Source organism: Mustela nivalis (assembly GCF_964662115.1).
Source record: "Mustela nivalis genome assembly, chromosome: 8".
Classification (NCBI taxonomy): Eukaryota; Metazoa; Chordata; class Mammalia; order Carnivora; family Mustelidae; genus Mustela; species Mustela nivalis.
Genome location: NC_139027.1, coordinates 130,110,279 through 130,125,174, shown reverse-complemented (window position 1 = coordinate 130,125,174; position 14,896 = coordinate 130,110,279). Strand labels below are relative to the sequence as shown.

The 14,896-nt window shown below is 41.0% G+C and overlaps 1 protein-coding gene across 2 annotated transcripts; it reads left to right on the top strand.

The window, feature by feature from the left end:
* Positions 1 to 9,318: 9,318 nt before the first annotated feature.
* LOC309871076 (uncharacterized protein) lies at positions 9,319 to 13,659 on the top strand. Of its 2 annotated transcripts, none has more exons than XR_014315011.1 (3): positions 9,319 to 9,399; positions 12,865 to 13,014; positions 13,385 to 13,659. XR_014315011.1 is itself a non-coding variant. In XM_082743762.1 (3 exons), exons 1-3 carry the CDS (start codon positions 11,897 to 11,899, stop codon positions 13,495 to 13,497), a joined length of 324 nt encoding a protein of 107 aa, XP_082599888.1. In that variant the 5' UTR covers positions 11,875 to 11,896; the 3' UTR covers positions 13,498 to 13,659. The 2 variants fall into 2 exon arrangements, 1 of the variants encoding a protein (XP_082599888.1); XM_082743762.1 differs by lacking the exon at positions 9,319 to 9,399 and adding an exon at positions 11,875 to 11,957.
* Positions 13,660 to 14,896: the final 1,237 nt, after the last annotated feature.

Genomic DNA, 14,896 nt, shown 5'->3' with positions numbered 1-14,896 from the left:
ATTGAGCATTTTTCTCATGTGTCGATTAGCCATTTGTATGTCATCTTTGGATAAAGATCTGTTCATGTCTTCTGCCCATTTTTTACTTGATTATTTGTTTTCTGGGTGTTGAATTTGAGAAGTTCTTTATAGATCTTGAATACCAGCCCTTTATCTGTAGTGTCATTTGCAAATACCTTCTTCCATTCCGTGGGTTGCCTCTTTGTTTTGTTGAGTATTTCCATTGCTGTGCAGAAGCTTTTTACCTTGATGAATTCCCGAAGGTTCATTTTCACTTTAGTTTCCTTTGCCTTTGGAGACATATCTTGAAAGAAGTTACTGTGGCCAATGTCAAAGAGGTTACTGTCCATGTTATCCTCTAGGATTTTGGTGGATTCCTGTTTCACATTGAGGTCTTTCATCCATTTGAGTTTATCTTTGTGTATGGTATAAGAAAATGGTTGAGTTTGAGTCATCTATGTATATCTGTCCAATTTTCCCAGCACGATTTATTGATGATACTGTCTTTTTTCTATTGGACATTTTTCCCTGCTTTGTCAAAATCAATTGACCATAGAGTTGAATGCCCATATCCGGCCTTCTATTCTGTTCCATTGATCTATGTGTCTGTTTTGTGCCAGTACCATGCTGTCTTGATGATCACAGCATAGTAATATAGCTTAAAATCAGGCAACATGATGTCCCCAGCTAATCTTTTATTTTTTAACATTTCCTTGGTGATTTGGAGTGTTTTCTGGTTCCATACAAATTTTAGGATTGTTTCTTCCAGCACTTTGCAAAACGCCATTGGTATTTTGATTGGGATGGTGTTGAATGTATAGATTGCTCTGGGATGATACTTTTAGATATAAATGAACAGCTTCATGGAACCCCTAGAGCATAGCTGTTCTCTAGAACTTTCAGGGGTGATGGAGGTGTTGTATGTCTGAGCTGTCCAATATAATAGCTACTAGTGGGGTGAATGGGTGGTTCAGTAGGTTAAACATCTGCCTTTGGCTTAGGTCATGATCTCAGGGTCCTGGGGTTGAGCCCCACATGAGGCTCCTTGCTCAGTGGGGAGTCTGCTTCTCTCCCCCCACCCTGCCCCCTCCACCTCCTGGGCTGCCTGCTTCACTATCTATCTCTCTGTCAATAAATGAATAAAATCCTAATAAAAAAATAATAGCCACTAACCACATGTGGCTGTGGAATGCGTGCAATGACTAGAAGCTCAATTTTAAATTTAATCAAAATCATCACATGTGGGTAGTGGCTACCATATTGGACAGTGAAGGGGAGGCACTTCTGCTTGGTGGAAAATGTCTGAAGAAATATAAAGACTTCCATGGAGAAGGACAGTCACTGTCTTGTGACCACATAATTTATAACATTGGAATATTACTCTTCCCTTGGGCTCTTTTATTTTCCTTCCTCTTTGTTTTCAGGATGGTGAAGAAGCAGATAAGGGCTGCAAATGGGAGAGCTCTGGGAATTCTGAGTGGTAATTAAGTTTCCTTCCTCCTTGCCCCATCTTCCCCAGCCCTCAGCTGCCGGTTGTCAGCAGGGTATATCCTCTTCTGCTTCATTTTCTCCTTAACAATTACTACCATCTTTGTCCTTCCCTATTATATTGTTTAATTAGAATGTCAGCTCTACGAATTTAAGGATTTTTGCCTGTTTTGTTCACCACTCTATTCCAGTACCTAGAACTTGTAATTAGACACTTAATAGATATTTATTTATTTTGAGATTGATATAGACAGACAGAGAGATAGATAGACAGAACTCATGCATGAGCAGGAGGGCGGGGTAGGAGTAGAGGGGGAGAGAGAATCTCAAGTAGTTTCCGTGTCCAGCACAGAGCCTGACCTCGGTCTGGATCCCAGAGATCATGACCTGAGGCAAAATCAAAAGCCAGACACTTAACCAATTGTGCCACGCAGGCACTCCCTAATAGATATTTATTTATTTTTTTAAAAAAGATTTTATTTATTTTATTTGACAGAGATCATAAGTAGTCAGAGAGAGAGAGAGAGAGAAGAGGAAGTATGCTCCCTGCTGAGCAGAGAGCCTGATGCGGGGCTTGATCCCAGGACCCTGGGATCATGACCCCAGCTGAAGGCAGAGGCTTTAACCCACTGAGCCACCCAGGCGCCCCCCAATAGATATTTATTAAATGAATAAGCTCCCCCTCTACTCACACAGGTTAAATTCGCAACAAATTGAAATGTAAAGTGTAAAAGAAAAAAACCAAAAAAATAAAATGAAAATATTTTTCCAACATCTAGACAAGAGAAATTCTGAGCTTAATACTAAAAGCTCGCATTTATTGAGTATATACTATGTTCTGGCTCTTATGCTAAGTGTTTCATATACACCTAATGAGATGAATATGAATATTATTTCTATGATACAGAAATAGAGATAAGGAAGCTGAGGCTCCAGGAATTAGGCGATCAGCCCAATTTCCACAGCTAAAAGTTGGGGGAATGGGTGTTGGGGTTCTAGTTCAAGATGATTTGACCCTGATGCCTATGGTCATTCCTCACTGAAATACTGGAGAGCAAACAGAGTGGTAGCAGATTTTCCTTTGTATCACCTTGAGTAGAACAGGAAGTGTGGTAGCACACATCTGATATCCTGTTGGTGGAAGTATAACCCAACCCTTAGTCAGAAAATGTGGCAGATGTTTTCCAAAGTCTAAAATAGACAACATCTTTTGCTCAGCAATCTTTCTCTATTAACTCATACATACAAATAATAAGGCATATGCCAAAGATATAGTTATAAAGAGGTACATCGGGATATTTTTATAACAAAAAGAAATTGGAAATATTTGAGTCTTCATGATATGGGGGGGGGATTATTGTGATGTTGGTAGTTGAATTGTTGGTGTGATTTATATGATGTGATCCTATTACTTTGTCTCTCCTATCTGTATACTTTATTTAGATGGGTTAGTTGTTTCCTTGCCTCATCAGGAAAACTTAGGTAAGTCCCCAAATTTTGTGTGACTCCAGTCACAAAACATCTCAATTTAATAATTAAATGTGCATGGAGGAAATTAGGAGAAGGAAGGGAAAAATGAAGGAGGGGAAATCGGAGGGGGAGATGAACCACGAGAGACTATGGACTTCAGGAAACAAATTGAGGGTTTTAGCGGGGAGGAGGGTAGGGATGGGTCAGCCCGGTGATGGGTATTAAGGAGGGCACATATTGCATGGAGCACTCGGTGTTATACACAAACAACATTGAACACTACATCAAAAACTAATGGTGTATATGGAATATTATGCATCCATCAGAAAGGATGTATACCCAACTTTTGTATCAACATGGACAGGACTAGAAGAGATTATGCTGAGTGAAATAAGTCAAGCAGAGAGAGTCAATTATCATGTGGTTTCACTTATTTGTGGAGCATCACAAATAACAAGGAGGACATAGGGAGATGGAGAGGAGAAGGGAGTTGGGGGAAATTGGAAGGGGAGGTGAACCATGAGAGACTATGGACTCTGAGATCAATCTGAGGGGTTTGAAGGGGTGGGGGGGGTGGGAGGTTGGGGGAGCCAGGTGGTGGGTATTATGGAGGGCACGTATGGCATGGAGCACTGGGTGTGGTGCATAAACAATGAATTCTGTTATGCTGAAAAGAATTTAATAAAAAAAAAACCAATGATGTACTGTATGGTGACTAGCACAATATAATAAAAAAATAAAAAAATAATAATTAAATGTGTAGGTCCGTGTGATTAGCCATAACTTCACACATTGGTCAGAACTGTGGACTCTCCCTTCTCTTAGAAGCTCTAATTGTAGTTGATGTGGTCAGTATCTCCAACTTGGGCTCTTCATGATTCTGTTCCTTCACCCCCATCTGATATAAGAAGTTTGTCTCCTAGGTAGCAGAGGCATGAAGAACCAGTAAGTGGGAGTGAGACAGTTCTCACATAGTACATGCTATCATAAGCTGGTTTTATGCATCTTGCACTCCTTTATGGGAGACCAAGGGTTCACTGAAGACATAAAATGGCATCTGGCCTTTTACAATTCAGATGTACCCCAACTGCAGCTCACTTATTTGGTATTAAAGGCCACTTTAGCCAGATTTATTACCCTTTAGAATCTTCAATTATGACCCAGGTCTATGGGATCCCTACAAATTCCTGGAGACACACACACAGTAAGCTCTATGAGTAGAACCTACAAAGTCTTTTCTGTCAACTTGGAAAGAAAAGACAACTTCCCCACTCCCCTGAGAACATCTTTTTACCTACAAAATCTTCAAAACCCTGTCTACCACTCGTTCAACTTTAGATCATCTTCTTAGATGAAAGGTTTAAGAGTCCCCTGACCAGTTCTTGACCATCAACTTTCTCAAGTTTTATGGATTAACCTATCTCATATAATTCACTCTGGAATCACTTTGGTACTCAGACCTAGGGGCTGGACTAACACTTCCATTATATTATCCTATTACATACATTCTTAAGTAAACAAATCAGGACACTTGATGTATTCTATTATTCCAAGTTCATAAATATGAGTACAACAAAAAGAGACATACATACATTGGTTATCCCGGGGAGGGGGGTGGTGGTGGTAGAATTCCCAACGCTTTTTTATTTCCTTTTAGCTTTTGTTGTTGTTATTTTTGACAAATTATAAAAGCTAAAAATTTACTGCTTTTTGGGATGTGGTGCATAAACAATGAATTCTGGACACACTGAAAAGTAAAAAAAAAAAAAAGAAAAAAGCAATGCATTTTCAAAAGAATAATTTTGCAAAGGAAGTGTCATATAATCTGAGATGGGGAAATAGCTTGGGGAAGACAATGGCTAATTTGATATGTTGTTAGGTGCCAGGGGGTGAAAAGAAGTAGGAGAAAGAATAATTCAATATTCACAAGCACTTTCTCTCTCTTTCTGATGCTAGCCTCTTTAATTTCTGTTCTACTTCTAGTGGCACTTGGAGAAGACCTATCTTCTGACAAAGTCTAACCCAAACACACAGAGAGATGACTGTGAAGTGCTGGGTTCTCCTACTTATCATGCTCATCTATAGGGTTGTGATGCTTCTGCCTGTGCTGGGAGGCCTCAAGAACAAGGCTTTTTGTAGGTGGTATGACACAGGAAGAGGGGGGCCACCCAGGCCTGGGATTTCTGGTGTAAGTGATACTGGGACCACCTTTCCTGGATCCCAACCCTCTTTAAAACAGAGACATCCAAAAAAGATTTAGGTTGGATGTTCCCTATGTGGTGCCTTTCCAGCTCCCAGTCTGAGCTGAAAGTGATAATGGGTATAGGGAAAGGGAACATACTTTAGTCTATAAGTCCATCCCATAAGCTAGTAAGAAGTGATATTTTCTAATGTTAGACTACCTTAGGCAGGGGAAACACCAACACAGAGCTTTCCTTTGAGCCCATATTTTCAAATCTCTGTGCCTTTGATGAATACCAAAAGAGAAATATTATTTACTTGGAAGGGAAGTCTTTTTTAGAATATGAAAAAATGGAAAAGACAAAAAGGGCATCAATTTGGATGGGACTGGAGGAGATTATGCTAAGTGAAATAAGTCAAACAGAAAAAGTAAATTATCATATGGTTTCACTTATTTGTGGAACATTAAGAAAACATGGAGAACCTTAGGAGCAGGGAAAAATGATGGGGGAGAAACTGGAGTGGGAGATGAACCATGAGAGAATGTGGTCTCCAGGAAACAGAGTTTTAGAAGGGAGTAGGTGGGGGGATGGATGAACCTGGTGGTGGGTCTTAAGGGGGGGGCACAGATTGCATGGAGAACTGGGTTTATATGCAAACTATGAATCATAGAACACTACATCAAAAACTAATGATGGTGACTAACATAACACAATAATAATAATAAAAGGAATCCTTAGGAGTCAAAGTTTGGGGTCAGATGATAAAACTGAGATAATGAAGAGAGAGTTGTGGAATGTGGGGAGAGGCTGAGTGCTTAGTGGTATGAGCATGGGAGCAAGCAGACAAGAGGAAGAATAGGTACCCATTCTCCCCCAGCTGAGTTTTCCATCCTGTAAATTGGTTATAGAAAGTGGAGCTAGACGATATTGCCATCCCTGAAATCCCAAATCCAGTGAAAATAGATGTGGGGTGGTGTCATAGATGGCGAGGTTGTCCCCAGCCTCTATCTTCAGCGAGGTTGGGAGGGCCCAAAGGCCTGCAATTCTGTGGGGACATGTGGAAAGAGGGAAGACATGAGATGCAAGAACAGTTTCCTGTGAAAAGACAGCTAGAATTCAAGGAAAGGATTTCCTTAAAATGCAGACAAATGTTTTGTTTGTGACTTTGAGCTCAGGTTTCAGAGCTCAGGAATTGTTAAGCTTGAGATGGGTTTCTTCTCTAAGTCATGCGTGAATGGATCTACCACCTACCATTGTCTACCATCTCATTCCAGTTGGAAGAACAGTCACTGAGCAGTGCTGGGTACAGCCTCCATTAAAGTATTGTGCGAAGAGGTGCACTAAATTATTGGAGTGTTTATCTCTCAATCATACATGCTGTTGGACCTTCTGTGGAAACGTTTGCTTGGACAATAGGTGAGATGGCTAGATTGGGAAGGTTGTACATGAACATCCTTACTGCTGGTCACCCTCATTCTGAAGCTGTGACATGGAATAGATATACCCAAATCCTGGTCAAAGAAACAGGCAGCATAAGACAATGTCCTCTTATCTCCATACCTAGCTGCCATTCAAGGCAAAAAACCCAAGACACCAATGTGGGGGGCTCCACTTTTCTTCCTTCATTTTCACTCAGTTCCCCCAGAGGGTCACCCCTCAGTTTGTTCATCCCTCCTTTGTCCAAGGCCCTGACTGTTGCCTCTTTGGTCTGGTATCTCCTTTGGCCCCTTGTCCCAAGCAGGCCCAAAGAGACCCCACCTCTACCTGACTGCCCAATTGGCAAATCTCTTGGGAAAAATTGCTTAAAATGGGTAACACCTGTCTCTTCCCATTGGCAGGGGTTGGGGTGTTATTAAGTTTGGGAATTGATGTCCTCAGAGATCCATGATTTTAACCCCTTCACTTGTCTCTTCCAGAGAACCTTTTAAATCCATGTTAAACTTCTAGGTGTGGGTTAGAGGATGACTGTGTAGTCTAAGAAGAGTGCTCCCTAGATTCCTGTTGGATTATTCACTTGCCTGACTGAAGATATTTCCATTCTCCCCTTGATTCCTCTATCCTGAGAAGGCTCAAGTCTCTGCCAAATAAACTGATAACCAACCCGAGGGCTCTGCATTGTTTTTTACTTCACCACTGTGGTTTCCTTCTTTCTTTATGATCACCAACAGTTGTTCCTATCCAACTCTTCCTTCCCTGTTAGATTTATATATTAGTCAATAGACTCATACCTGTAGCAAAAATGCAGAGATTTATAAAAATCTCAGTAAACAGAGCAAAAGTTTGTTCTCACTCAAATACACTACATTGCAAGTGGCTGGTGAACAACCCCCATACCATGCATGATTCAAGGACCCTAAATCCTTCTGTCTATAACTCTATCATCTCTCAGGGACTTGACTGCATCCAGCCAGCAGATGGGAGAATGAATGGGCAGCATGAAGGCTCCTACAGAAGGGTTTTAATATCCAGGCCTAGAGGTGGAGCTCTGTTTTTATCCACATTCTATTTGCCCTAATGTAGTCATAGGATCCTCTTATTTACAAAGGAAACTGGGAAATACAGTCTAACTGTATGCCCAAGGTCAACAGAAAGCAGGATAGGGTGAACTCATGGCAGTCTCTGAACTGTGTGTTTATGCAAAGCCAAACTCCTCAACAAGACCCAAGACCCTGGCCTTCATACCACTCTCCAATGGAACAAGCACCCCCACCCCCAGCATTAAACAAGGCATTCCTGCTCTCAGGGTGGGCACTCTGAGTTCCCAGAATGATTCATCTGTTTTTTTTTTAAATTTAATTTTATTTTTTCAGTGTTGCAAGATTCATTGTTTATGCACCACACCTAGGGCTCCATGCAATACGTGCTCTCCTTAATACCCATCACCAGGCTCTCCCAATCCCCCAAAACCCTCCCCTCCAAACCCTCAATTTGTTTCTCAGAGTCCACAGGCTGTCATGGTTCATCTCCCCATCTGATTTTCCCCAATTCACCTTTTCTTTCTTCTAATGCCCTCCATGTTATTTCTTATGCTCCACAAGTAAGTGAAACCATATGATAGTTGACTCTCTCTGCTTGACTTATTTCACTCAGCATAATCTCTTCCAGTCCTGTCCATGTTGACACAAAAGTTGGGAATTCATCCTTTCTGATGGAGACGTATTCTTCTACTGTATATATGGACCATATCTTCTTTATCCATTCATCTGTTGAAGGGCATCTTGGTTATTTCCACATTTTGGTGACTGTGACCATTGCTGCTATGAACATTGGGGTACAGATTGCCCTTCTTTTCACTACATCTGTATCTTTGGGGTAAATACTCAATAGTGCAATTGCAGGGTCATAGGGTAGCTCTATTTTTAATTTCTTAAGTAATCTCCACACTGTTCTCCAAAGTGGCTGCACCAACTTGCATTCCCACCAACAGTGTGAGGGGGTTCCCCTTTCTCCACATCCTCTCCAACACTAGTTATTTCTTGTCTTGTTAAGAACTCCTCAAACTTAACACTCAAAAAACAGATAATCACATAAAAAAATGGGCAGAAGACATAAATAGACATACAAATGGCTAACAGACACATGAAAAAAAATGTTTCATCATCATTGGCCATCAAGAAGATTCAAATCAAAACCACATTGAGATGGGGAGGGTATGTGCTTTGGTGAGTGCTGTGAAGTGTGTAAACCTGGTGATTCACAGACCTGTACCCCTGCAGATAAAAATATATGTTTATAAAAAATAAAAAATTAAAAAAAAACCCACATTGAGATATAATTTTACACTAGTTAGAATGGCCAAAATTAACAAGACAAGAATGATTCATCTTCCTGCACTCCAAATCCTTTCATTCTCACCTGTTTTTGTCAGCCTGGTGGTTTTACCTGGGTAATATTATTCATATCCTAAAATGTCTTCTCATTCCCAGCAAGCTTTCCAGCCCATACTGTTTCCATACTGAATTTCTACCATTGGTATCTCAAAGACATTTTAAAAATATAACTTCCCTTGGATGAGGAGGTTGCAAAGTACCTACAATGTATTCAAATCTGTGCCTCTTCCTGGTCCAGAGAGTGAGATATTCTCATTTAGATGGGATGAGTTAGCACATCACAATTATCAACTGTAGACCTCACGGAAAGGTTCCAGAATGTGATACAGCAAAGACCATGGCCAAGCAAGGGACTAAGGCCTAACAGAACACTGGTTAGTGCTCTCAGGCTCAGAATAAAGAAAAGGCATAAGGACTCAGGGACTCAGGTAAACAGCCTTCAGGAGTGGGGCTTTGTCTTAACCTTCAGGGAGAAGGAGCACTTGGAGCTTGATTGAGTGAAAGTGGTTATTCCTTCCCTACCAAAGGAGTAGAGAAGAACAAGAGATTAGGGACCTCCAGTGGAGGGACCAGGAAAGGAAAGCATTGTCCACTTGAGGATCCTGGGTATTACAGGGAAGGAAAAGCAATTTTCCTCTATCCTTCTGGGTTCTTAGCTGAGATCCTTGCAATAAAAGACATATTAGGAGAAGTTAAGAAACAGAAGTTTACTTAATGTAAATGTAGTTTATTAAATGTAAACTTCTGGTATACATGGGGCCCCTTAGGAAAACTGAATGTCTCCCCAAAATCATCCAAGACATATCCTTAAGTACCATCTTCAGCTAAAGACAAAAGATGTAGAAATGAAGGGGAAGGCCAGTTATGGGATATCACCAGGAAGTCTCAGTGGTTGTTAGCTCATGCCAACCTCGTTAATAAGGTTTTACTTCAGTAGAAAATATTTTCACTTAGTAATGTGGGGAAGATGATCTGGATATTGTACAATATGTGTAAACAATGTGAGAATGGAATAATGAAGTGTCATGCAGGGAGTATACATCCGTTTGCCTGGGCCTAGAGACAGCTTAAACATTTTTGCATGCACAGCTCCTTAGAGAACACTTAAAAAAAAAATCTGAATAGGTGTGATGCAGGTAAAGTCAAACTGTTACATTTAACTTCTTCAATGCATCCCCACTTGGATTTTTTTTCTCCAACAATGTGACAGAACTTCTCTGTTACATGACAAAGCTCTGTGATCTGTAGGTGGTATTTAAATGAGTGTTCTCCAGTGGCTCCTAGATTGTGCCTGAGGGAGGAGAGAGCCAGTTATCAGGCCACTTCAGGGTCCCATGCCAAGGGTATGGTCTCTATGCCTATGAACCAATCCATGGGTGAGACTCCTCCTGGGTCCCTTGGGATATGATGGTGGATCCACAGCTTCTATTAAGGTACTTTGGTCTGTGGGTGGATGCCAAATTATTGTGTTGTGGGGGTTGGGAGGTTTCAGGCAGGGGAGTATTATTCAGCCATCTTGATGCTGTCCCTCCTGAAAAGCATGTTAATGGAATGGAATGATATATAATAGTGGGATTACAAAATTTGTAAATTAAGTATGCTGAGCCCTGGGTGTTATACGCAAACAATGAATCATGGAACATTACATCAAAAGCTAAAGGAGTACTGTATGGTGACTAATGTAATAAAAAAAAGAAAAAATGAAATGTGCTGGTATCATTTAGGAGCTAATTCTTGTGAAACAGAAAATGTTGGGGGAATTCAGGCTAGGAAAAAGTTGTTCTCCTTCAAATTTTGTAATCAAGTTATAAATGTCTTTGGTGATTTTTAAGTTTTAATTTACTTACATTTTCTGATACTCTTTTTAAAAATTTTTTTTTATCTATTTGAGAGAGAGAGAGAGAGAGAAAGAATGAGTAGTTTTCTGCTGAACAGGGAGGTGGATGGGATGAGGGGCTTGGTAACAGGACCCTGAGATCAGGACCTGAGCTGAAGACAGATGCTTAGCCAACATAGCCACCCAGACTCCCCCATTTTCTGATATTCTTAAATGGCTTTTAAAATATGGTGGGTATGAAAGAGTGCACATATTGCATGGAGCGCTGGGTGTTATATGTAAACAATGAATCTTGAAACATTACATCAAAAACTAATGATGTATTCTATGGTGACTAATATAACACAATAAAAAATAAAATAAAGTAAAAGATATACTAAAACACTTATACAATAAGTATGTATGATTTTTTTGGGAAGTCAACTCAAAATTTTATTTTGTGAAAGAAGAATGATATCATTATCTATCTAGCTAATGGATAACTGATCATATCTTATTAGTTTTCTTTTTTAAAAAAGATTTTATTTATTTATTTGACAGAGAGAGACACAGTGAGAGAGAGAACACAAGCAGGGGAACTGGGAGTGGGAGAAGCAAGTTCCCTGCTGAGCAGGAAGCCCAACATGGGTCTTGATCCCAGCACCCTGGGATCATGACCTGAGCTGAAGGCAGCGGCTTAATGACTGAACCACCTAGGTGCCCCCTTATTAGTTTTCTTTGTACTTCTCTGTGTTTTTTAAATTTCTAAAATAAAAAAATGATGAATTACGAAGAATTCATTTCTGCAATGAGATGAGTAGAAAACATAAGAGAAGGAAAGTACCTTCTCTTATGAAAGGAGAGAAAGGAGAGAAGGAGACACCAGTGCCCAATCAAGAAGTGGTGCCTGGAGGAGATGAGGCAGAACCAGATGGGGCTGTGAGAGACCAGTCACATGATCTCCCAACTCCACACCCCAAAGCCCTGCACTACCCCCTGCAGACCTAGTAAAATCCTGGGTCTCCTGCGTGGCACACACTCAAACATCCAGAGTTAACATCATGAAGTGCTTGGTTCTCCAGCTGCTAACACTCTACTGCCTGGTGATCATGCCAGTGACAGGAAAGTTTAAAGAGTCAGCTGAGGTTATAGAGAAGCCTCCAATTTATGGTAGGTATTCTGGGTTGAGCTTCAAAACGAAGAGGGTGTAGAAAAGAAGGAACCAGGGACTGGCATATAGGAAAGCACTGGTTCCTTTCTTAAGCCAGGGTAACTGAGGAAACTGAATATGCCATTCTCAAGTTTGATCATCTCCTGATGTTATGAGAAATGATGTTTTTATGTGTGTTGTGGGAACTGTGGTGGCTACATGGTGTTTTGTTGAGCAGAACCCATAGCCATGGAAAGCTCCAGAGGGTTCATAGCCTGTGTGGAGGGTGCCTGGCTTGAGCTATCAGAAGCTCATGTCCTCCAGTTAGGGGCCTCCAAGGATGAGCATGAAATTGGGAAAGGCGTACTAGTTATTTCTTGAAATGTGCCCTTTGTTTGGGGAATAATGTTAGAGAGCATTTTAGATTATTGGACATGCAGAGGAGAAATAAAATGGGTGCTTGACCAAGAGAATTGAAATAATCACAATCGAGGGGAGCGTAGTGAGTCCATAACTGTTGGTAAACATTTCTGGGGGAAGTGCAAGGTTTGGAAGGCAGTCTCAGCCAGACAGGGAAAAGTACAAGATAGTTCCTCCTCTTCCCTGGGACTCTGTTTTTCTCACCCTGTAAAATGAGAACAGGAGACCAGAGGATCTCTTGGGCCTCTTTGTTCTGAGAATTGGGTTTCAAGATTGAGATACTGTGATGTTCAGTTTCATAGAGGTGACTTCATGGTTGCTGGGTTTGCTAGGGAGTAGTTGCTGGATTTTGACTCTAGGAATGGGAAAGGTCACCCAGATCCCAAAGGCAGACAGAAGAAGAAGAGAAACCAACGGTGTGGGTGCTGGGGACTTAGAGGGGCTGATAATAGTGTGAAAAACTACTCTTCTTTTTGGAGTCACTGCTTATATGTTCTTCTTTCCTAGTTTTACCAGAGCATATTCTATTAGGATGTGTGATAGTCCCCAACGTGTATGACTGCAAGAACAAGTGCCAGTTTCACTCGGATTGTATTTTTGGCTATGAATGCTGCTATTCCTCCTGTGGAAAAATCTGCATGAGAATGAAAGAAACGGGTAGGATCTAAGAATCACCCACTTTTGCCTTTGGGTTCTGAAACACTATGGAATCCCTAACCATGAGGGAACAGACAGAAAAAGACTATGACTCCCCAGTCCTGGTACCCATTCCAAGCTGGAATCCCCACCCCTTCCTCCCAGCCCAAACCCCCATTGTTCACTTGAAGGCCTGCATGATTTATCCAAACCTCAGGAGATCTGACATTTATGTCTCTGCTCACTGGACTTAGACTTCCTGAGAGAAATCTTGTATAGGCATCTCCTAAACCAAAGAAATATCCTTGCCTCCAGGGTTTGGGAGGATCTCAAAAAGATGTGTTTCAGCAGACTGTGTGGCTAATGAATACCTACTCCTTCTCTCTTCCAGTGATCAGAACTAAGAAAATTAACCCCAGCCGCACGGTGGTGTCTACTGTTGTTCCCTTAATCAGCAGTGAGATGCCAACTACACTTGAAGGACAAGACATTAGTTCTACCTGATGTCCAGTGGTACCATCATCTTGTTCCAGTTGGGAGGCAAGGCGAAGGAGGAGTTAGGGTCATAGGGAAGTGTCCCTGCTCCTTGCCAACTCTGTTCCCTGAACCATTATATTATATTATCAGCTTCAATTCCTTGACAAATAAACTATGGCAGTAACCCAGAACCTCTCTCTCTTCTTCTATATTCTCAATACCAATTCCTCCTTCCACTTTTTCCCTAAGCCCCAACCCCTGCCTCCCAGCTTATTTCCCTTCCTTTTTACCATTCAGAAGATTGAACTCCTTAGCTAAGACTCTTGGAGTATCTTTGTTCATTGACTACCATCCCTGGGGAAACTGTTTATGTGTGGAATATTCTTATGGCTACAGATAACAGGAACCCTCTGGGTTCCCTGAACTTGGTGCAGCCTTTCTTTCCTTACTTCAGGCCTGTGATTCTAGTAGTCTCCTACAAGAGGCCTCCATTTTAACTAATTCATGGAAGTACAATCTTCCTTACAAGTGACAGCATTTATGGTCTAGAACTGAAAGGAAATGCCATTGGCCTCTCCAATTGGCCTCTCCAACCTCTCCTCTCAGACAATGTCTTGTTTGCTTTTTTTTTTTTTTTTGGTTGTTTGTTTTCAAGGAAGAAGTTTTCTATTACCATGAAATTGCAATGAGGCCTTGAGTAAGCTCTTTCTTTCTTTTCCTTTATTTAAAATAAAAAAAATTGACCTACAGTGTGTTATTACTTTCAGAGGTACAGTTTAGTGATTCAACAATTGCATATAACACCTAGTGCTCAGACAATTCTTTATTTGTTAGCACTATTTACTCAATCACTTGGAATCTATAGAGATATTTTCAAATGTAAATAATTCTAGGAGGAATAGGCAACCTTTAGAAGGTTATAGAGAGTCTACATTGTGCTCAGGCTTGTGATAAGGACCACTTCTCGTGAATGGAAGTGTGCCTATCTGTTGTCATACAACTAAGGAAGCATTAAGTCTTATGATCCAAACAAGCAGAAACCAGGATGGGGCATGGCAAGAAGGGATGAATGAAATATACAGTTAGTGTCTTAAGGTATTAATACAGAGGGGTCATTATGCACATCGTGGTATCAGGTTTCCTGGAAGAAGAGATGCTTGGCCCTACCTTAAGGGATAGGGAAGAGTTGGGGTAACACAGAATGAAAGCTATTTTTCCTCCATGACAGGATTAAATATAGACTGGGAGGACAGGAAAGGAAACTTGAAGGAAAGAAAAGGTTGTTACCCAATCATCTACTGCCCCCAGCACCAGCAGATGAAATTGTGGACAAGGTTGGATTATAATAAGCTCTAAAACCCTAGAATATTTTAACTTGCCAAATTTTCCTTTTTGGTCTCTGTTGTTATGCCCATAGAAACTGCAG